The following is a 23,049-nucleotide window of genomic DNA, read 5'->3' as shown; positions in this document are numbered from 1 at the left end:
GGAACGGGAGGGGCGGGGTTTCCGGCGGGTGACCCTGGCGAGTCCTTCTGCGCGGCGGCGGCGGGGCCTGGAGCTGAGCGGCGATGGGGCTGCGGGACGAGGAGATGCTGGGGAGCCGCAGCGGGGAACCCGAGGTGAGGCAGACGTAGCCTGCCCTGAGCACGGCGGGCTGCAGGGCCGGGGGCCGCCCCACTCATCCCTTACCCGCCTTCGGGACCCGCTCCGCGGCACAGCTTCTACCCCCCTCCCCCCGGTGTGTCCCCTGCCGGCCCCCGTACCCTGCCCATCCCCCCCTCCCGCCTTGCTGTGTCCCCTGCCGGCCCCCGTACCCTGCTCATCCCTCCCCGCGGCACAGCTTCGCCTCCCCGCCAGCCGTGTCCCCTGCCGGCCCCCGTACTCTGCTCATCCCTCCCACCCGCCCTCGGGATCCGGCCCGCGGCACAGCTTCTCCTCTTCCACCCCCTGACCAGCCGTGTCCCCTGCCGGCCCCCGTACCCTGCTCATCCCGCCCCCAGGACCCGGTGTATTAGCACAACTTGCCCCCCACCCTCGGTAGCAGTGTCCCCTGCCGGTCCCCGTAACCCGCTCGTCCTGGGGGGATGGGCCCCTGGTTCTAGGGCGGGGAGCGTCCCTTGCCCGCTGGGAGCCCCGCGAGGCTGGCTGGGCTTGTGCTGCGGAGCCTCCCGCTGCAGGCCCGCGGAGTGTGGGGAGCCGCTCGGCACCGAGCCGTTCCCATGCACCCCTCCCGGGCCATCGCAACTCTTGGGGGGGGCAGGCTCACCCCCGGTGCAGTACCCCCAGGTCTGGAGCCTTGGTGCTAGGCGCTGTACAGACTCGGACCAAAGCGCTGACACACTAAGACAGGAGAGAGCAGGTGGAGACGATGGGGGAGCACAAGGAAGTAACGAGACTGCATTGATCAGCGTGGGGGACAGGACTCAGCAATTCAGTTTCAACTGCAAGAGTGGAAACGTTTGTAGGAAACAGAACAAAACTGCTCTCTAATGGTGCACAGGGGAGAGTCTGTCCAGACTCCATTATGCTGGAGACGTAAAGGATCTAGGCAGACGAATTTGTACAATCTCTTCATGAAAGAACCGGCTTGAAGATTAAGCTTTTGAGGTGAAAACGGTGTATTTAAATCAGACATAAATCATTTAACCTCCCATTTGTTCAGTTTCTGGAATTAATCAAGCCATATAAAATAGAGAGAGCTGAAAGAGAAATTCCTAAAATCCGCGTGTCACTTGTGGAAATAGCTTTTATACTCAATAGACTCTTAAGTGTGTATAATGGCATAAAGGCTTTCTCTATGGCATAATATAACTGACTTTTATCTGGTATCTCTTTCTCCCAGGAAGAGGAAGAGGAGGAGGAGGCAGAGCTAGTGGTAAGAACTACTGAAGTTTAAAAACTTTTTCCACCAAGGAAAAACTGCAAGAAGCATAAATCTTTTATGTCTAAAGACCTGTTCCAGTGAACTTGTAGGTGTACACTTGTGTGTGTAATTTTGTATCGTGGTTACCATGTACTTGGACGTATCTGGTAGTGTATGCAAAATAAAGTGCTTGTTTGTACATGTGCAAATGTGTGGGGGTTTTATCAGTGTGTTTTTACGGGCTTGCTGATTATCTGGCCCTAGATATGATGTGTAGTTTATATGGTGATAATGCTTTCATTTTGAGAGCCATAGAGGCTTCTAGCACCACAAATGGTGATGGTGGTGATTTTTGCTCATCTCTTTTTAAAAGAGGTACAGAGCGGGGGAATTTACCCAGCTGAGGACATGCCCCCCAGCTTAGGGCTTGGCTGTGCATGTGTAGCATTTTATGTAAATGTTAGCTGTTAGCATACAAGGAAACTTGGTTTGGAACGATTGTCTGAACTCTCAAAGCCTATTCTTTGCATATGATTTGCATCTGACCACGTAGAATAAGTAACTCTACAAACTGTGTTTGAGACCGAAAAGTCTGATATCTTTTAACTTGACCCTCAGGATCCTTTAACCACAATAAGGGAGCACTGTGAGCAGACTGAGAAGTGCGTGAAGGCACGGGAGAAGCTGGAGCTGTGTGATGCACGAGTGTCCGCAAGGTCCCACACACAGGAGGAATGTACAGAAGAGCTTTTTGACTTCCTGCATGCCAGGGACCACTGTGTAAGTCCAACGGAGGCTGATACCTAGTCATTTGTGTTGGTTTGCAATCTCTAATAGGACGTGACTGAATCAGTACCTTATTTCTGTAATACCTAGCTGTTATATCACACTCTTCCTCAGTAGATCTCAAAGTACTTTACAAAGGAGGTCAGTATCATTATCCCCATTCTACAGATTTGGGAAACTGAGGCTCAGAGGTGAAAGTACCACCGGCTTGCTGGGTGAGAGGCAGGAATAGAACCAGGTCTCTTACTTCCCAGTCCAGTGCCCTGACCATCAGCCCAGACTGCATCTATGCCCTAAAAAGCTTTGTTTGATTGGAATATAGGGTGAATAAGAACAAGCATCTACTGAATCAATGTGGTTTTTAATTTTGAAGAACTCTGAACCTTGATCCTGTGAGGTGATCTTTTTCTCTTAAATACTTATTGGTTCCTGCTTTTGAGTTGAAATTCTTATCCCATAGAGTCCAGTAAATGTAATGGTTATAATGAGAGAGAACACTCGGGGGAGTGGTTTGGTTTTGGGTTTTTTTAGAGGGCCCTGTGCTGATCAGTATGCACTGTAGTACTACTACTAAATACAGCTCATCTCTGAAGCAGATGGATTAATTTGAAATATTGGAGTTTGTAAGAATATTTGGCTTTAAAAAACAATTCAGTATTGCTTGTTTGTCAACCTCTAGTAATTGGTTTGAGCTACACTTTTGTAGCCTTCATAAGTTTGTTTGAAGAAAGGCAAAGGTGGGACCATATAGACAATTAGAAAATTATTGGTGGTCAATGGAGACAATCTTCTCTGTGATCAATTCTCTAATTATGTTGCTGCAGTTTTAATGAATCTGAGATACAGAAGATAGGGACATAAAGATAGGGAAGAGAGGAGAGAGAGAGAATACGTCTGTGTTGAGAGACCCTGTCAGTTACTGAAAGCTTTCTTCATCATGCCTTTTTAGGTGGCTCACAAACTCTTTAAGAATTTGAAGTAAATGTTGGAGCAAGTCCCACCATCTGCCTCCATCGTTCAGCTGGAACACGGTGCAGTTTCTTTTTGGATTCCAAGTGCTGCTTGCTGCCCGTTCTTGTGAATGTACAGTATAAGTGAGCAGCTTCCTGCCTGTGCTGCGGTGATCCAGGCGCCACCGTGTCATCGCATCTATCTTCCGTGCAAAACGTGCAGCTGTAACAAAACCATCTTCTGTGGTTTTCCATATTAAACATATTCAAAGTTCCTGTGGAAATGGCTTCATTCTATGACTGCTTAATGAAGACTGTTAATTAATATTAATAACTAGACAGTAGGGAGGGGAGGTTTCCTCCCTGTTGTAGGAATTCCCTTGTGCACAACCATTACTGGCAGCATGAGGATCAAGGACAAGCACAGATCCAACAAGCACAAAGTTGGAACTGTGAAGAGATGATTTCTGGGCCCTTTTCTTATGGTATGTGGAGACGATAGGGCTACTCCTAAATCTGTCAGTATCTCAATCAGCAGGAAGGCACAAAGGTATTTATGCGCCTTGTACAGGGGATGGATGTGCTACCTCCAGAGTATACTTAAGAAAAGGAGTAGAATCCTGTTTATGCGATACAGAAGGTCCCCATTGTTTTAAACACCCCTCTGACTTTGACACCCTCCCTGGTATCTCCACTACAGCTAGAATTACAGTGTATGCAGACTCGAATCACGTTAGCAATCATGTCAGACAGGCATATCCAATACATTGATACAGCGGCTTTTTCACCAGAATCATGACTGGAAGGGACCTCAAGAGGTCATCTAGTCCACTCCCCTGCCCTCATGGCAGGACTAAGTATTATCTAGAACATCCCTGCCAGGGGTTTGTCTAACCTGCTCTTAAAAATCTCCAGTCATGGAGACTCCACAACCTCCCTAGGCGATTTATTCCAGTGCTCAACCACCCTGACAACTAGGAAGTTTTTCCTAATGTCCAACCTAAACTGCCCGTGCTGGAATTTAAGCCCATTGCTTCTTGTCCTATCCTCAGCAGTTAAGAAGAATAATTTTTCTCCCTCTTCCTTGTAACAACCTTTTATGTACTTGAAAACTGTTATTGTGTCCCCTCTCAGATTTCTCTTTTCCAGACTAAACAACAAACCCAATTTTTTTCAATCTTCCCTCATAGGTCATGTTTTCTAGACCTTTAATCATTTTTGTTGCTCTTCTCTGGACTTTCTCCAATTTGTCCACATCTTTCATGAAATGTGGCGCCCAGAACTGAACACAATACTCCAGTTGAGGCCTAATCAGCGCGGAGTAGAGCGGAAGAATTACTTCTTGTGTCTTGCTTACAACACTCCTGCTAATACATCCCAGAATGATGTTTGCTTTTTTTTTTTTTTTTTTTTTGCAACAGCGTTACACCGTTCACTCATATTTAGCTTGTGATCCACTATGACCCCCAGATCCCTTTCCGCAGTACTCCTTCCTAGGCAGTCATTTCCCATTCTGTATGTGTGCAACTGATTGTTCCTTCCTAAGTGGAGTACTTTCCATTTGTCCTTATTGAATTTTATCCTATTTACTTCAGACCAATTCTCCAGTTTGTCCAGATCATTTTGAATTTTAATCCTAGCTTCCAAAGCACTTGCAACCCCTCTCAGGTTGGTATCGTCTGAAAACTTTATAAGTGTACTCTCTATGCCGTTATCTAAATTGTTGATTAAGATATTGAACAGAACGGGACCCAGAACTGATCCATGTGGGACTCCACTCATGCTCTTCCAGCATGACTGAACCACTGATAATTACCCTCTAGGAACAGTTTTCCAACCAGTTATGCACCCACCTTACAGTCGCTTCCTCTAGGTTGCATTTCCCTAGTTTGTTTATGAGAACGCCATGCACGAAAGTATCAAAAGCTTTACTAAAGTCAAGACATACCACATCTACCGCTTCCCCCACCATCCACAAGGCTTGTTATCCTGTCAAAGAAAGCTATCAGGTTGATTTGACACAATTTGTTCTTGACAAATCCATAGTGACTGTAACTTACCATGGCCTTATTGGCTTCTACAAAGCTGTCTTGATGCACACCCATCAAGTGCAGTGTGAGGAAAATCTTGGTATCTAGCCCTTACTGGCTCAGCTGCTAAGGCCAGGGCTGTGGGTGTCTTTTATATGCTGCAATATACTTTACAATCTTGTCATACAGCATGACCTAAGAGGGCAAGGTGGTATAATCACAGATGTGGTTAGGCAAGTCCTCCCCCTCGAAGAGCCAAAATGGAGTTAGTTCAACAATAGTGCTAGAGCCCTGCTTGGGAACAGGGTTAAAACACTACACCCATCATGGTTAAATGCTCCTAGTGACTTTGGGTGCCCCACTTCACACACCTTAATGGGGACTGGACTTGAGGCTTGGTGCTTAGCACTCTTGGAAAATCAGGCTGCTTTAAGGTTTCAAGCGGGACACCCAAAACCACTAGTCATTTCTGCAAGTGTGGGCCCATGTTTTGTGGGGTCAGCTCCAGGACTGACTCAAAATGTAGCTCTTTGTAGTACAAATGGGACTTGTGCTGAATTAAGATTCAAGGGAGCATCTTTAGCATCTAATAATTCTTCATACTGATGCTGCCACAAGTGCATTGTGACACTTCAGAAGTAACTTGATGAATATTTTTCCCTCGTGCCTGGAGCTTCAAAGCACAAAATGTAAAATAACAGTTCTTGGATTTAAAAGCAGCAGTCTTTCTTGCTACCATAATGTTCTGTAAATCGATCAGTAATGGATTAAATGGAGCATCCTTCTCACAACCCTGGCATGGGTATATGAGCTTTACGTTAAAGAAAATATTTTGTGGTCCACAGAAACTGAAAATTACTCTATTTTAAAATACTATGGGAGAATAATTTCTAGCTCATAAAGTGCTTGGAAGTATTAAACATACTGTGCATAAAAACTCTTTGAAGGACAGCTCTGATCATCGTATGCCTTAAAAAAAATTCCTTTGGAAAAATTGCAAGACTGGAAATGGGATGGCTGGGTTTTGACTAGAAATCTCTCACACAAGGTATTCTAAGCAGCTGTCTCTGCACCAAGATTTACAGGTATAGTGAATGTTGTGCTTGTGAAAGGTGTGTTGGCTTGTCACCTATGGAGACCAAATTCATTGGTGAATGCACACAGCAGGCATAGCACTAGCAGTGACAGTGTAATTTGGCCCTAGGTGGTTCCCTATCAATCTACCTCAATGCTGAACTGGAAGATCTTCCTTTTGGGTTTATTATGCCTGGGGTCTGTTGGGAAGCATACCGTAAATTGCTTTGAGATGCTGTGATATTTCTCAGGGTGCCCAAGACTGAGAGTCACCTTCTTTCCATCCCCTCCAGTGAGAGGGAGGATTGCTTGTGCTTAAGTGGGTGTCAGTCACCCAAACATTCGCCTCAGGGCAATGCTACACCTTTGCTTTGCAGATTAAAAACAGGTGCACCGTGAGCCCCTGTGAAGATCTGCCTTTTGCATTCAGCCCTTACCCACAGAACGCTCCCAGTAATACCAGCTAATATAAGAACTAGGGGTCACCAAATGAAATTAATAGGCAGCAGGTTTAAAACAAATACAAGGAAGTTGTTCTTCACACAGCGCACAGTCAACTTGTGGAACTCCATACCTGAGGAGGTTGCGAAGGCTAGAACTATAACAGGGTTTAAAAGAGAACTGGATAAATTCATGGTGGTTAAGTCCATTAATGGCTATTAGCCAGGATGGGTAAGGAATGGTGTCCCTAGCCTCTGTTTGTCAGAGGATGGAGATGGATGGCAGGAAAGACATCACTTGATCATTGCCTGTTAGGTTCACTCCCTGTGGGGCACCTGGCATTGGCCACTGTCGGTAGACAGGATACTGGGCTAGATGGACCTTTGGTCTGACCCGGTACGGCCGTTCTTATGTTCTTATGCTGTGCCCAAGGGAACAGTGTACACACCAAGTTGAATAATTCAACTCAGGATCAGCTCCTCTTACAATACCACGGTACTGAGTTATGTTTATGGTGAAACCAATCAGAAGCTTATTAAAAATCAAGATTCTAAGAGGAGTGAGAGGTCCCCAAGCTGTGGGGGGCACTGGAGGGGTTAGAGGGTCCCCTAGCACAGAGCTGGGGGGACCCCCAAGCTGTGGGGGGCTCTGAATGGGGTAGAGGGTCCCCTAGCACAGAGCCAGGGGGGTCCCCAAGCTGTGGGGGGCTCCGGAGGGGTTAGAGGGTCCCCTAGTACAGAGCCGGGGGGGGTCCCCAAGCTGTGGGGGGCTCTGGAGGGGGTAGAGGGTCCCCTACCACAGAGTCGGGGGGGGGGTCCCCAAGCTGTGGTGGGCTCTGGAGGGGTTGGAGGGTTTTTTAGCATAGAGCTGGAGTGGGGTCCCCAAGCTGGGGGGGGGGCTCTGGAGGGGTTAGAGGGTCCCCTAGCACGGAGCCGGAGGGGTCCAAAGCTGTGGGGGCTCTGGAGGGATTAGAGGGTCCCCTAGTACAGAGCCGGGGGGGGTCCCCAAGCTGTGGGGGGCTCTGGAGGGGGTAGAGGGTCCCCTACCACAGAGTCGGGGGGGGGTCCCCAAGCTGTGGGGGGCTCTGGAGGGGTTGGAGGGTTTTTTAGCACAGAGCCGGGGGGGGTTCCCAAGCTGTGGGGGGCACTGGAGGGGTTGGAGGGTTTTTTAGCACAGAGCCGGGGGGGGGGGTCCCCAAGCTGTGGGGGGCTCTGGAGGGGTTGGAGGGTTTTTTAGCACAGAGCCGGGGGGGGTTCCCAAGCTGTGGGGGGCACTGGAGGGGGTAGAGGGTCCCCTAGCACGGAGCCGGGCCCGGGGGGGGGGTCCCCAAGCTGTGGGGGCTCTGGAGGGATTAGAGGGTCCCCTAGTACAGAGCCGGGGGGGGGTCCCCAAGCTGTGGGGGGCTCTGGAGGGGGTAGAGGGTCCCCTACCACAGAGTCGGGGGGGGGGTCCCCAAGCTGTGGGGGGCTCTGGAGGGGTTGGAGGGTTTTTTAGCACAGAGCCGGGGGGGGTTCCCAAGCTGTGGGGGGCTCTGGAGGGGTTGGAGGGTTTTTTAGCACAGAGCCGGGGGGGGGTTCCCAAGCTGTGGGGGGCACTGGAGGGGGTAGAGGGTCCCCTAGCACGGAGCCGGGGGGGGCTCTGGAGGGGTGTGGGGGGGGGGGTCACAGGCTGGCGGGAATTGACTCCGGGTGGGGGGGGGGGGGACAGGCCGGAACCTGCAGCGGCGGCCCCGGTTCCCGGCCGGCCCCGGCCTAGCGGCGCGCACCATGGCGGCGCTCCGGGGCTCGGCGCGGCGGCTGCTGCCGGGGGGCCTGGCGGGCCTGGGGCTGCCCCCCCGCCGGTACCGGTACAAGGAGAAATGGGTGAGAGCCCCGCGCTGCCCCCCCCACCTCCCCCAGGGACTCCCCGCAATCCTCCCCGCCCCATCGCAATAATCCCCCCCCCCCACTCACCCTCCCCCCGAAATCCTCCTTCCCCCCAAAACTGCCCCCCCATCGTTCCCCTCCTACCTCCCCCAGGGACTCCCCGCAATCCTCCCCGCCCCATCGCAATAATCCCCCTCCCCCCACTCACCCTCCCCCCGAAATCCTCCTTCCCCCCAAAACTGCCCCCCCATCGTTCCCCTCCTACCTCCCCCAGGGACTCCCCGCAATCCTCCCCGCCCCATCGCAATAATCCCCCTCCCCCCACTCACCCTCCCCCCGAAATCCTCCTTCCCCCCAAAACTGCCCCCCCATCGTTCCCCTCCTACCTCCCCCAGGGACTCCCCGCAATCCTCCCCGCCCCATCGCAATAATCCCCCCCCCCACTCACCCTCCCCCCGAAATCCTCCTTCCCCCCAAAACTGCCCCCCCATCGTTCCCCTCCTACCTCCCCCAGGGACTCCCCGCAATCCTCCCCGCCCCATCGCAATAATCCCCCCCCCACTCACCCTCCCCCCGAAATCCTCCTTCCCCCCAAAACTGCCCCCCCATCGTTCCCCTCCTACCTCCCCCAGGGACTCCCCGCAATCCTCCCCGCCCCATCGCAATAATCCCCCTCCCCCCACTCACCCTCCCCCCGAAATCCTCCTTCCCCCCAAAACTGCCCCCCCATCGTTCCCCTCCTACCTCCCCCAGGGACTCCCCGCAATCCTCCCCGCCCCATCGCAATAATCCCCCCCCCCACTCACCCTCCCCCCGAAATCCTCCTTCCCCCCAAAACTGCCCCCCCATCGTTCCCCTCCTACCTCCCCCAGGGACTCCCCGCAATCCTCCCCGCCCCATCGCAATAATCCCCCTCCCCCCACTCACCCTCCCCCCGAAATCCTCCTTCCCCCCAAAACTGCCCCCCCATCGTTCCCCTCCTACCTCCCCCAGGGACTCCCCGCAATCCTCCCCGCCCCATCGCAATAATCCCCCTCCCCCCACTCACCCTCCCCCCGAAATCCTCCTTCCCCCCAAAACTGCCCCCCCATCGTTCCCCTCCTACCTCCCCCAGGGACTCCCCGCAATCCTCCCCGCCCCATCGCAATAATCCCCCTCCCCCCACTCACCCTCCCCCCGAAATCCTCCTTCCCCCCAAAACTGCCCCCCCATCGTTCCCCTCCTACCTCCCCCAGGGACTCCCCGCAATCCTCCCCGCCCCATCGCAATAATCCCCCTCCCCCCACTCACCCTCCCCCCGAAATCCTCCTTCCCCCCAAAACTGCCCCCCCATCGTTCCCCTCCTACCTCCCCCAGGGACTCCCCGCAATCCTCCCCGCCCCATCGCAATAATCCCCCTCCCCCCACTAACCCTCCCCCCGAAATCCTCCTTCCCCCCAAAACTGCCCTCCCCCGGAATTCTCCCCACACACCCTTCGACTCGGGCCCCCCAGTATCAGAGCCCCGCTACTGACCCAGCCTCCTGCCCCCCATGCCCCACCGACTTCCCGAAATCCGTCCCCTGCACTCCCTACTAACCCCCTGAAATGTTTCCCTTCCCCCCGTCCCCACTAACCCAGTCTGCATCTAAAAATCATTCTGCTCCCCCTCTATCCTTCTCACTAATCCCCCCAAATCCTCTCCTGCCCTCAAAATCGTTTTCTTCCCTCCACAACCCCCTGTTAATCCCCTAAAATCCTCCCGTCACACCCCTAAAATCAGTCCACTTTCCCCCATATCCTCCACTAATCCCCCCAAAATCCCCCCCTTAGTCATGTCTCCACCCCTCTGCTAATTCCACCAGCCCCAAATTCTCTTCTCTCTCCTCCCCTCATCCCTTCCCTTTCACTCCAGGGAGGGATAGCTCAGTGGTTTGAGCATTGGTCTGCTAAACCCAGGGTTGTGAGTTCAATCCTTGAGGGGGCCATTTAGGAATCTGGGGCAAAAGTCTGCAGGGGGTCAGACTAGATGACCTCCTGAGGTTCCTTCTAATCCTGATACTCAGTTACCCCCCAAAACCTGAATCCTCCCAGCTAATGGCTGATCCCCCTCATTCTCCTTCCCATCCATACATCCCCAGCTCCCAAAGCCCCTTGTCTAATATCTTCTTTCTCCAGCCCCAGCGGTTCTGTCCCTTCCCTACCAGTAACACCCCACCACTACCAGTCCCAAGGCCTCCTTTCCACATGTTGAGCCACAGAAGAAACTACTGGTTCCACACAGCTTTAATGGAGCTGTAAAAACATGCTGAAGTGAGGCCATCTTCCCTTTCCACTCTGCACCCCCAGTCTTGCTATTTTCAGACTGAGTGCAAATTAACCCAGCTTTTCTGTGTTTTGTGGCTGGATTGTTTGGGACTCAGTTAACGTTCCTCCTGGGACAGGCGGTGGCAGAAGTGACAAGTGTAACTGTGGTAAAGCAGAGCCTCGCTCTTGATCATTCCAATCATGGAAGTGGTGAAAGGTCACAGTATAAAAGTGTTTGGTTCTTTCACGTGCCTAATGTTTTAATTCCTCTGAAGGCTGTCACTGCTCCCAAGATCTCGGGCATCCGGCTGGCTCTGCAGAACTTCGACATGAACTACAGTGTGCAGTTTGGCAGCCTGTGGCCCTCGATCCGTGTCAGCCTCCTCTCGGAACAAAAATACAGCGCCCTCGTCAACAACTTCTCTGATGCCGACAGGGTTAGCCAAGAGCTGGAACTTCTAAACGCTGTGGATTTTGTTTATGAATCTCAGAAAGCAGCTCGGCACGTGCAGTGGGATTCGCCTGTAGAACGAGTGAGGGGTGAGGAAACAGCGTCCCAAAAAACCCACAGTGAACAGTTGTCTGTGGAACAAACACAGACGCCATCATCGCTTTCTGCGTCCATCAGCCCCAACATCAAGTGTTACACATTCTCCAAAGGAGATGTCAGTCGGTTTCCTCCGGCAAGGTATGGCGCTCGGAAGCATTGTGGCCTGGAACTCAGGAGATCTGGGTTCTGTTCCTGGATCTGTCACTGGCTTGCTGGGTGGGCTTGGGGAAATCGCTTTAATCACTCCGTGCCTCAGTTTCCCCGTCTATAAAATAGAGATAATTATACTGCGTTCCTTTGTAAAGCACTTTGAGATCTACTGATGACAAATGCTGTATAAGAGCTAGGTATTATTAGTAGCAACTGTTTTGTAACACTGACAAAAGTTTGAGGTGGTTGTGCTGTGTGTGTACTTGTTAGAATTCTTTTCCCCCAACCCCTCCTCGAAAGCGGATGTTCAGTCTCTGGGTTTGAGGCTACCTTGTAGGAATCGTCTTCAAAGCTAGGACTGGTTGAGTAACAGAAATAAAAGCCATTCGCCCCCTCCCCTCCCCAGTTCATCATTGTATTTAGCTGCATTGAACTTAATTTCGACATGTTTCTTCTGTGGCTCAGGTGCTGGCTCTACACAGCTTTAACAGAGCTTGTGAAAACGTTGTGCTGGACTGAGCTGAAGCAGCGTATTAGGGTCTTGTAAAATACGCACAATATAGGGCTATTTAAAGCAGACAAAGCACTAAGCAATGTGCTTTGAGTAATTGTTCTTTGGTGTCCTGGAGATGACCTAGGTCATCATCGAATTGGTGTCTTCCCTCTGGAACATTGTATTTTTCTGGGATTGTGTTTTTCTGTTCCTTCATCAAACATACTGGATGGGTAACTACCTCTGGGAACATGGCATTCATGTGTTTTAACCTGAGCTTTTCAAGCTCTATATCTTGAATTTTCTTCAGATTTTCATAACACACTTGGTTTTCAATTATCTCTTGGGATTTCTAGACCAGACGCTTCAGGAATCCTTGGCTACTATCTGCTGGATGCAGCATCGCTCTTACCTGTCTTGGCTCTCAATGTGCAGCCTGGTGACCTAGTCCTTGACCTCTGTGCAGCACCTGGTGGCAAGACACTGGCTCTTCTGCAGACAGGATGTTGCCGTAAGTAAAGTTGGCAATCCCACCCTTCACCTGTCCACAAAGGTGCTTCAGGGTATAGATGGGGTTAGATGGATAGCAGGTGATCTTTGCTCACTATGACAGGGTTGAAATGATAAATTCCTTATGGACCCCAATTTGACTTTCTATTCCCTCTCCCCAAGTTATATTGGCATGGAGTGTTCTGCAAAAGCCCATCTGTTAATGTCAGGTGGATTTTCCCATCTGATCACTCTCCTGTGATTATAGATGCTGGGCAATTGGGACGTCAGTTTGTCTCTGTGTGTTGGTTTTCTTCACGTTCTTTCTAAGTGTGTGTTCTGTTGTCTCTCTCATGACAGGGCACCTGGCCGCCAACGATATCTCTGTTTCCCGTAGTAACAGGCTGCGCAGAGTTCTCTGTAGCTACATTCCCAAAGACATCAGCGCTGATGTGCGCATCACATCCTGGGATGGAAGGAATTGGGGGGAACTGGAGGGGGACACTTACAATCGGGTAAGTGACTGAAAATATGGAAAAGGCAGATCTGTCTATCCGAGTTTCCTGGCATTGGTAGAGGAAAATGCTGGATGCTTCTGAGGAAGGCAATAATTTATTTATCCAACTATGCAGTGGTGGAGAAGGGGGAATTCTCCCCTTAACTGTTGATCTGCAAGAGAGAACCTGTTGTTTAATTTCCCTTCTCTTAGCTGACATAGCTACAAATGCGATAGCATGAAATTATCAGCCCTTTTAAAATCTAGCTCTCAATCTGCCTATCCCCCAGATTCATGAGCAACCTACCAATGACAATCCAGTGTGTGTACCTGGGCTCTGATACCATGGTGATGGGCACTATCTAAACAGCTGACTAGATCAGAATGTGTGCAGGAATAGTGGAGGAATTGGGCAAAGGAAAAGGACTCTGAACAAATTTCTAAGCTTTAATCAGGTGAAGAACTGAGCTGAGATCCCAGTCCTCTATCACGCAGGTGCTTGTGGATGTGCCGTGCACGACTGATAGACATTCCGTCATGGAAGAGAACAACAACATTTTCAGTCGAATGAGATTGAAGGAGCGTCAGACGTTGCCAATGCTGCAGATGCAGCTGCTTCTGTGAGTGAGCTTGACCCTATCTGAGGCAGGCGATCTGTCTGTCCACCCAAGTTCTCATACTGGCTGCTGGGCTGAGTATAGAAAACCATCCCTCAGGGCATGTCGTGTGGGAGAGATTGGAGTTAAATGATACCTGTAGCTTCCTTTAACTGCAGCATCTGAGTGCCTCACAGACGTTAATAAACGTGTATCCTCACAATACCTCCGCGAGACAGGAAACTTTAGCATCACCATTTTACAGATGGGAAACTGAGGCACGGAGGTGGCACCCAGGGATTCTATGGCAAAAAAAAACAAATATTGAAGCCAATCTTTAAAATCCCAACCTAGTCCCTTAACCACAAGACTATTCCTCCCCTGCATCCTTTCTCAGCCTGTTCTGTGTCCCTGAAGCATGTGGCTGAATGAACTCTTAAGTCTACTGCTTATGGTCTCCTTTCCAGCAGAATGACCCATCCTGCTTCTGTTTACTATTTGCCTCTCTGTGGGACAAATGCTTATTATCATTGCAGTGCTAAATTCTCCTGCAACTGCAGTGATAGTGTGGAGACGGCTAGACTGCGGCATCCAGAAGTCCTGTCCATCTCTCACTAGTCAGGAGGTTGGCTTCCCCTTTTCAGCAGACAATCTGTGCTAATAACACACACAGTCACAGCAGGGCCTTACTCCTTTACATCCCATAATCATCCTTTTGTTCCCCTCCCATCTAGCGCTGGACTCCTTGCTGCCAGACCGGGAGGGGAAGTGGTGTACTCCACGTGCTCCCTGTCTCAGCTGCAGAACGAGTACGTAGTGGAGAGAGCTGTTGAGGTAGCAGAAACCGAATACAACATCAATGTCCACGTTGAAGACTTAAGCTACTTCAGGAGACTCTTCCAGGACACATTTTCTTTCTTTGCAGACTGCAGGCTGGGGGAGCTTGTCCTTCCCCACCTCACGGCAAACTTTGGACCCATGTACTTCTGCAAATTACGCCGGGAACAGTAGGGGGTGTTGGCTTTTTGACCCCCTATCTCTGGTGGAGGTGAGACTGGGCAGTTCGTCTTCATCCAGCTGCATCTCTGTTGTGACATTCTGAACTGAAGTGATCTCACTCTTTTCCAGGCTGTAATGAAATACCCAGAGGTTCCAGAGAGAGAACTGCTTTGTGATTCTTTTAAAACACCTGGAGGGACGTCTGCTTTTGTGCCACAAACACTGAGAATAAATGATGCAGACATGATAAGAGTGTAACGTGTCTTCTCTGTTTCTGGAAACAGGACTTCCCAGGATCTAGCTAAAATTGGTTTGCAACTTGATTGTTTTTCTTCTCCAACCTCCTCTGCTTATTTGTAAAATAACCACAGAGGGAATTAGTGCTCAGAGCAGAGGTTGAGCACTCTGGAGTTTGCTTTTGGTTCTGCAGACGGTTGGCCTTAAGCAAGTCACTTCATGTGTTACATTTCCTCATCTGTAACATTGCAGTGATATCTTCCTCCCTCACCTCTGCTGGCGTTTGGAAGTGCAGCCTCAGGTCCTCAGACGAAAGGCTCTATAGACACGCATGCTATTACATACGCCCCTGCAGTCAGATCCGGATAGGATTATATACGTGATGTATTAGCTCTTGTGTAGCGCTTTCCCAGCAGGAGATCACCAAGTGTTTTTTAAAGGCAGGTAAGTACCACTATCCCCTTTTCTAGATAGGGAGAATGAGGTCTGATGGGTGGGAGAGCTGCCAAGCTGCCAATGAGCTAATAGCAGAGCGGAGGTCCCAGGTCCTATCGTGGTGGTTTCAGTTGATTTGCGGTGAGCAGCTGTCTATTACATCACCTCCTACAGTCCCCTCGTTTGTTAGCAGACGAGTAGCCAAGAGCCACACCCACACGAAATAACTTCTACCTGTACTTCCCCATGGAAGCAGTTGTTGTGGGGTGTTCAAAAGGCCTAACAGAGATAGGGGTTCTGCTGCTATTGAAATGCTATTGGAGTTAGGGGTGCAACTCCCTTAGGCTCCTTTGAAAATCCCCGCTGCAGGTATTGTCAGCAGTCAGGAATGGGAGAGGATGTGCCATGAATGAGAGGGCAGGGAGTCTTGAGAGAACTTCTGCACCATAAGAACCCCCCATATAGAAACAAGAGACTTAAGCCCTAACTCAGTTGTTGATCAATTGCATAGTCAATTGCTTGACTACACTGTGGTTAGTTGGTCTTGTGTATATTTCATAAGGAACCAATGTCAGTCAGGTTTATTCAGGTGGTACAGGAAAACAGTTCTATACGTTACCAGTCTGCGAAGAGGAGTCCCACGCGGTGAGATTCACCTTACGTAGAAGGTGTGCTCCCCGAAGTTGCATCCCTTAAGCCATCTTTTTATACCCTACTTGTTTACCAGCAAAAGGTACTGTATATGTCACCTGCAACTGGATTCAACTGATCAGCTTCTTACCTTGTTTGTTTCTGGTATCATGGTGTAGCCCTTTATTTTTTGTTCTAAATCCATGCATTCCAGGTCATGATGCACCCTTATCTTTGTTCTGAACGCATGCATTTCATGTACAAAGAGGTATGAAGACACCTAGGTCTCCTTTCCTGTTGCCATGAGGAAATAATCATATGCTCTGAGACTGACAGTTTTCCTATCTACTCAAGCCAAGGCTTACTTCAGCTAATGCAAGGTGTTATGGGCTACGTGTACAGGATTATAACAAAGGTACTGGCCAATTTTGCGCTATATAACTGCTGTATTAATGCTTAATAATCTATATACAATACTTAACTACTTAGAATATGTGTGACAGGTAGTATTAGCAGCATAACATGGATATAGGTTAGCCTGTGTATATTAGCATCAGCTACAATTAGCAATTACATTTTTACCAGGTGACAAAGTGGCTGACTATAGAACATAGTATCTGTGATTTGAGGGAACATGGAACACGTGGGAATGCTGAAACTTTGAACCTCTGCATAAGTTTCTCTTGAGCTGCAGGCCTTCATGGAAAAGTTCTGGAAATCTTAATAGGGATGAAAAGATCAGGATTTTAAAGAAATGTCATAGGGTTCTGGAGAAATGATTCCATCTCCCTCTGGAATGGAACAGAGACTCTTACCAAAGGGATATACAGCTGTACTGAATTCTCTAGGGCTTTGCCACATGGCGGGGGCGTTGTTATGGGGGATGAATGCAAACAGAGTGTGGGCAGAGCCTGGGTCATGACCCAACACCGTCTGACCATGCATCATGCTTGGGGTGGAGGCTAAAGAGGGGCCCATGCATCTTATGGAGGGTGGAGCCAGTTCCCATGGGGATGGTAACTTCATCCCAGTGGTGGGAGCTGACTATGTACACCCTGGGGGTTTAGACAGAGGATGGGGCTGGGCCCTATGTTTGTCTAGTCTATTTCAATAAGTCCTCTAAATTGAAAGGGAACCAGCCAGTCAATTAGAAGCTACATTTAAATAATTAAGTTACACAGGTTGGTCCTGAAGAGTCAGTCTTTACAATGCATTGTGCAGAAGAATGATGGAAACACTAAAAAGCTTGTCAGGCAGAAACAATTCCATGGGAACATGGCGATGGGGGCTGGAGTTCATTCCTATGCCCCACTTATGCCTTTAAAACAATGGGACTGAAGTGGGACAGAGGCCTTGCGTTGGCCTTCAACGAGATGAGTTTCACCCATAACTTCATGGAACAAGTCTCTTGTGTTCATATTTGACCAATAGCAGGTTGGCATTAAGGACTCTAGTTCTAGCTCCACCCCTCTAGCAAATGCTAGCTGTCTTTGGACATAGACAATGAATACAGTTATGAGGGCTGGGGAGCCACTAGATGGTGCTGTTAGGCAAGTTCTATTTCACTGCTGGAAGAAATCGCTGTGCTGCTTTTAGTTTGGTGTAGAGGATTCCTTGGGGAGAGCTGTAGTGAGCAGCAAGGGAGTTTGCTCTGTTTTAATCTCGCTAATTAGGCCTGCTCTACACTAGGGTGGGGAATCGATCTAAGATACACAACTTCAGCTAGGAGAATAGCGTAGCTGAAATCTACGTATCTTAGATTGACTTACTTTGCATCCTCGTGGCGCGGGATCGACGGCCGCCACTCCCCCGTTGACTCCGCTTCTGCCTCTCGCCCTGGTGGAGTTCCAGAGTCAATGCGGAACGCGTTCGGGGACTGATGTATTGCAAGACGCGATACATCAATCCCCGATAGATCGATCACTACCTGCCAGCGGGTAGTGTAGACATACCCTTAGAGTCAATCCTTAGGGTGGAGCTGCTATCCCGGAAACCAGCCTAGGGCTTGCTAGAAAACTGCCCTAAACCCAGTGTTATTGGCCCCCAAAACATGGAAAAGCCAGCCCAAAAAATCGGGGTGGGGTTTGCATCCAGGTGTCATGACACTGGGTGGGAATTTGCATCCAAACATCACGAGGCTGGGTGGGGTTTGCATCATGACTCCATGCTGCAAAAAATGCCGCAGGGCTCTGGTCAAGGGGGGGGGGGGGGGATGTACTTCAGTGACAAGTGGAAAAACCATAGACCGCAACTGCCTGAAAACATCCACCCAACGCCACACGTACAAGCCAAATGTTACTTCTAATCAGCTGACTTGGCTACATTTCACCTGCATGCAGTTGCTGACCACCCCTGTTCCAGGACTGGTGTGTATGCAAAGCATTTGCAGTAAAAACCTACCCAGACTCCTCGTCAATGATTTCCCCTCCAATGGCAAGCCAACCTGCAGAGCCAAGGCTTAAGAGGAGCAGAACTCTCCTGGACCCACTCTGAGACAGCAGGCGTTGTGGGGTAGGTGAGGGGTATTTTGTATTTGTATGTTATATTTTTATGAAATTCAGAGGGATTTTTGTGAATGGCGGTAAGAGATGTTGACTTCATGTCATGTTCATAAGTTGACATTCTATATAAGGGAGAAAACATCCTTTTTATGGGTGGTCTACAGAGTTGTACAGAATTCATATTTTTGAGAGTTTCTGGCTGTACTTTGTATTTTAGAAAAAAAAGCTTTAAAAAGGCACAAACCCCATTGTGAATTTAGTGTATTTATTTAGAAACTAACAAAAAAAAATCTTATTTGTTTAAGCTTCATTAGTATGTGCATTTGAAAGCACTTTCCACCTGTTTTTGGCTGCTGGCTCACTACTTTTGTGTGAAGTCTAGGTACAGCAAGGAGACCAGGAATGAGTATGGAGAGGGGGAGATTGGGACTTGGACAGCAAGCTCAGAGCAGGAGGACTAGGACTGGCTGTGCAAGGAGACTGGGATGAGAAGCCTGGGAGAAGGAGCCAGGGATGGGCTGCAGCGAATGGGACAGCAGGGGTCAACCTTGGGGAAAATGGGTAGACGAGTCTGTGCCCACCAAAGCACACTCCCCTCCAGAGCCTGGAATGGAACCCAAGATGCCTGACTATTGATGTCTCACTATTACTCTGCTATCAGCAAATCTATGAAAACACACTGGGCAAGTGGGTGTCTCATCCCCCTTCCTCCAGTGCTGGTCCACATAGCAGTAGTAGGTTGTTATCCTCTATCAGTTACTGCATTAGCTCAAGTGGTAGAGTTCTGTATGATGGCTCCAACCCTGCTGATGAGCATGTAGGTGTCAAAATGAAGCTACATGATGGAATTTGGTTTTTTTAAGTTTTGCTTTTTAAAAAAAAATCTAAGAAATTACAGACAAAACAACATTAAAAGCCCATTATTAAGGTTGCAGAGTCAAGCACTCAAGAGTTAGGAAATCCCAGAATTAAAATCATCTGTGCAACTTTAATTCAGCCCCGTTATGCGTATGCAGCATCATGCATGTAAACAACTGGCGGCTTGCTCCCCCCAAAAGGTAGGGATTGCATTAACAAAGGAAACAGTGAGTTTGAAACAGCTATTTGTTTATTTCACTTCCTTAAAACTGGGCAAATTTAGTCTGGTACAAAACTCATTAAAGGGATATTCAACAGCTATTTATAGATTTCAAGGCCAGAAGGGACTATTGGAATCATCTAGTCTGACCTCCTGTATAACACAGACCAGAGAACTTCTCCAAATAATCTTGTTAGAATATAGATATTCAGGCCTGCCTGTAAAGCCTGTACTTTAAGAACTTAGGTGTATTTTTATCACTTAGCTAGTTATAGGGGTATAAAAATAAAGGGTACGTCTATACTTACCTCCGGGTTCGGCGGTAAGCAATCGATCTTCTGGGATCGATTTATCGTGTCTTGTCTAGACGCGATAAATCGATCCCGGAAGTGCTTGCCGTCGACGCCGGTACTCCTGCTCAGTGAGAAGAGTACGCGGAGTCGACGGGGGAGACCTGCCTGCCGCTCTGGACCCGCGGTAAGTTCGAACTAAGATACTTCGACTTCAGCTGGGGGGTTAGTGTGGACCAGCCAAAAGAATCAAAGTCACAGTCGGCCTGAGTATGGGCCTTATCTCACTTGGCTAGTCTGAGGCCTTGTTCTTAGGTTAAGACCTTTGGCTAAGCAGCAGGGGCAACCATATGCTGGGAAGCCTACAGCCACATCCTCACCTCCCAAACCAATCACACTGAAATGAGGTGCTGTTGGGCTGTTAGGAAGACAATCCTGTCCCGATAATGCCCATCGCCACCAGAGAAAGAGACAGATCTTAAGATGGTTAAAGAAAACTTAGTTTGATGGTATCCTGTCTGGCAAGAAATCACTTATCAATGGTTGTGGTTGTGAAACCCTCATTTCTGTATTGTTTTATCTTTATGGCCCCCACTTTTCTATTGTTAATCGGTCTGGTTCTCCAATTGTTTCTGTCTGCTGTATAATTAATTATGCTGGGTGTAAGTTAATTAGGGTGGTGGGATATGATTGGTTAGAGAATTATGTTACAATATGTTAGGATTGTTTAGTTACATTTCAGTAAAATGATTGGTTAAGGTATAGCTGAGAATATTACTATATAAACTGGGATCAAACAGGAAATGGAAGGGAAATTGGAATCATGCTTGCTAAGGGGGGGGGGGGAACGGGAATAGGGAACAGGGAACAGGGACACAGGTAAGGCTCTACGGCGTCAGCTGGGAAGGGGGACGCGGGGTAAATGCTCTGAGGCATCAGAGCTGGGAAGAGATTCTATCGGCGTATAGAGATAAGCCCGACTGGTGTGAAGGGATTCGGAATATGCTTGCTTGGACATTAACCCCAATAAACATCGCATTGTCTGCACTTTGGACTTCTGGTCTTTTGCTGCTTGCCATCTGTATGACAAGAACCGGGGGGGGGGGGGTTTGAGGGAAAGCCCTCTAACAAATCTTATAGAAAAAAACATCCAATCTTGATTGAAAAATTGTCTATGATGGAGAATCTACAGCCCTTGGTAAATTGTTCCCATGGTTAATGGCTCTCGCTGTTAAAAGTGTACGTCTTAGTTCCAGTCTGAATTGGTCAGCTTCAACATCCAGCCATTGGATCATGTTAGACCTTTCTCTGCTGGACTCAAGAAGCCATTATTAACTATTTGTTTCCCATACAGATATTTAGACTGTAAACAAGCCACCCCTTAGCCTTCTTTGTTAAGAGGAATAGATTGAGCTCCTTTTGTCTATCACTATTAACCCTTTAATCATTCTCGTGGCTCTTCTCTGAACCGTCTACAATTTTTCATTTGATTATTTTTTATTTTTAACTCTCGCCCCCACATACAAGAATCGTCTATGCCCCTGATCATGCTCAATACTCCAAAACAATATTCTGTCCTCACATACGTTCTGCCCCCTCCAAGTCTCATCATCAGTTTTCCAAGATGCCAGTTCTCACCCACCGCCCCAACATCAGTTCTCCTTCCAGAGACCCCACATCAATTCGGCTCCCCCCCATCCCTGCCCCACTATTTTACATATAGGGAAACCAAGTCACAGAGATGAAGTGACTTGCCCAAGTTCACCCAGCAAGACACTGGAAGAGCTGGGAACAAAGCCCAGATCTTGTGATTCCTAGTTCAGTGATGACCAGTAAAAAAGGAGCTACAGTCCCATTTTGGGAGCAGAGCTTCACTTTAAAGACATGACAAGACCTCATGCCGTCTCTTGTCCCCGTTTTCTTTTTGAGGACTCTGGCTCTGACACCAATCAGGGCATGCTGTGGCTCCTTTAAAAGCATTTTCTCTTCTCTTTTGGCTTCACTGCAATCACATAACCTCCTGGGTCAGACTGAAAACTTCCCCAGGGCTGAAGTCTGATCTTAAGTCTGCCTCAAGCCCTGAAACATTGTCCCGTCCCTTTTTCTTAAAGGGACCACACAGCTTCCCTTGTGTCAGATGCGCCGGGTGTATTTTACCGAGCGACCTAAAGATGGTGGTGGTGCAAAGAACATCCAAGGTATAAATTATGTAGGACATCAATAATTGGAATCATTTGCATTTACACTGAGGGGAGAAGAGACTGGAGGTTTTCTTCCCCCACTCGTGTTGGAGAAATGACCCAGAACAGTTTGTACATGTCTGATCTGACAGGGGAATTCCTCTTTCCCACACCCTCCTGGTTTTGCTGGGTGATATTCTGGGTTGGTTGGTTGCTGGTTTCTGGTTATACACTGATTCTTATGCTCTCATCCTGCACTTTAGACACCAAGTAAATACTTGAGAGAAACCTTGCATTGTTTTGCTGAAAGGACTTTTTGCAATCCTTTTATTGGCTGGGAAGGAATAGCTGGATTCCTTAGAGACACATACCCCCTGAGAGGTCACACTTTTCTCCTCTTCCTCCCTCGGGCGAGCGTCTCCACCTCCTTCATGAACCGCAGACACAGCTCCTCCTGCCACGCCAGAGCCACGCACTGAATGGCGACAGGCAGCCCCACGGCTCCTTCCACAGCCTGCAGAGGAGAGACAAGCCGCGGGATGTTACCTGGGATGTCAGGCTCTGGTTCCAAATAGCCTTTGGAATCCTGATCTGAACTTCCTAGCTGGACCCATTCTGACAATGGGGTGAACCCAAATACCAGATCCCAATGCCCCCCAAATGTGGGGGAAAGCTGAAGCTGAAGTGCAGAGTTCGGGCCTCTCTCATGTTCAATTGGTTCCTGCTCTAATAAGGAGAGCGAGAGGGGGGAGATATTCTCATATAGTGTAGCAACAGATTAATCTCATGCACCAGCAGTCCCCCACTCCATCCATGACCCCCTCTTCTTCATGTCTGCTGACCTGCCTCAGTGTCCTATCCCAGGGGTCACCGTAGTGCCCTGTGTAATGCTTCAGATCTTCCTCATCAGCCTCCGTAACGGTGGTGACCGGCACAACCCCCGCGGGGAAGTTTAAGACGTTGTACAACATGGTAGAGGAAACAGCAGCTGGGAGGAGCAAAACACAGAATATCACCAGTGGGAATCCAGCAAGGCAGCACCAGCCGCGGGGTTCTGGATCTCGGCAGTGCGCAAGGGACGTCGCATGCATCCGCTTTGCGAACGCAAGACACGTT

At 49.2% G+C, this 23,049-nt stretch overlaps 3 protein-coding genes across 6 annotated transcripts in view; 2 read left to right on the top strand and 1 right to left on the bottom strand.

Moving 5' to 3' along the window:
- Positions 1–7: 7 nt before the first annotated feature.
- On the top strand, positions 8–3,388 carry LOC128841418 (cytochrome b-c1 complex subunit 6, mitochondrial). Its single transcript, XM_054036398.1, has 4 exons — positions 8–134; positions 1,358–1,390; positions 1,997–2,158; positions 3,114–3,388. The coding sequence occupies exons 1-4, from the start codon at positions 84–86 to the stop codon at positions 3,144–3,146; spliced, it is 279 nt and encodes a 92-aa protein (XP_053892373.1). The 5' UTR covers positions 8–83; the 3' UTR covers positions 3,147–3,388.
- A 5,017-nt stretch (positions 3,389–8,405) lies between these two features.
- NSUN4 (NOP2/Sun RNA methyltransferase 4) lies at positions 8,406–14,835 on the top strand. The gene is made up of 6 exons (XM_054037917.1): positions 8,406–8,521; positions 11,085–11,497; positions 12,359–12,513; positions 12,852–13,006; positions 13,483–13,607; positions 14,318–14,835. The coding sequence occupies exons 1-6, from the start codon at positions 8,426–8,428 to the stop codon at positions 14,592–14,594; spliced, it is 1,221 nt and encodes a 406-aa protein (XP_053893892.1). The 5' UTR covers positions 8,406–8,425; the 3' UTR covers positions 14,595–14,835.
- LOC128842148 (vitamin D3 hydroxylase-associated protein-like) overlaps positions 13,617–23,049 on the bottom strand; it is a 39,376-nt gene continuing 29,943 nt past the window's right edge. For 2 of the 4 annotated variants that reach the window (XM_054037916.1, XM_054037912.1), the window contains exons 14-15: positions 22,776–22,921; positions 19,354–22,447 (exon numbers count right to left, since the gene is read on the bottom strand). In XM_054037916.1, the coding sequence (XP_053893891.1) occupies positions 22,316–22,447; positions 22,776–22,921 (278 nt within the window). In that variant the 3' untranslated portion in view covers positions 19,354–22,315. Of the gene's footprint in view, positions 13,886–14,567; positions 16,604–19,353; positions 22,448–22,775; positions 22,922–23,049 lie in introns of those variants that run through there. The other 2 variants (XM_054037914.1, XM_054037915.1) reach the window with 2 other exon arrangements.

This window comes from Malaclemys terrapin, chromosome 8, assembly GCF_027887155.1.
Source record: "Malaclemys terrapin pileata isolate rMalTer1 chromosome 8, rMalTer1.hap1, whole genome shotgun sequence".
NCBI lineage: Eukaryota > Metazoa > Chordata > Testudines > Emydidae > Malaclemys > Malaclemys terrapin.
Note: the sequence above shows the minus strand (reverse complement) of the source record. Positions and strands in the feature narration are given on the sequence as shown.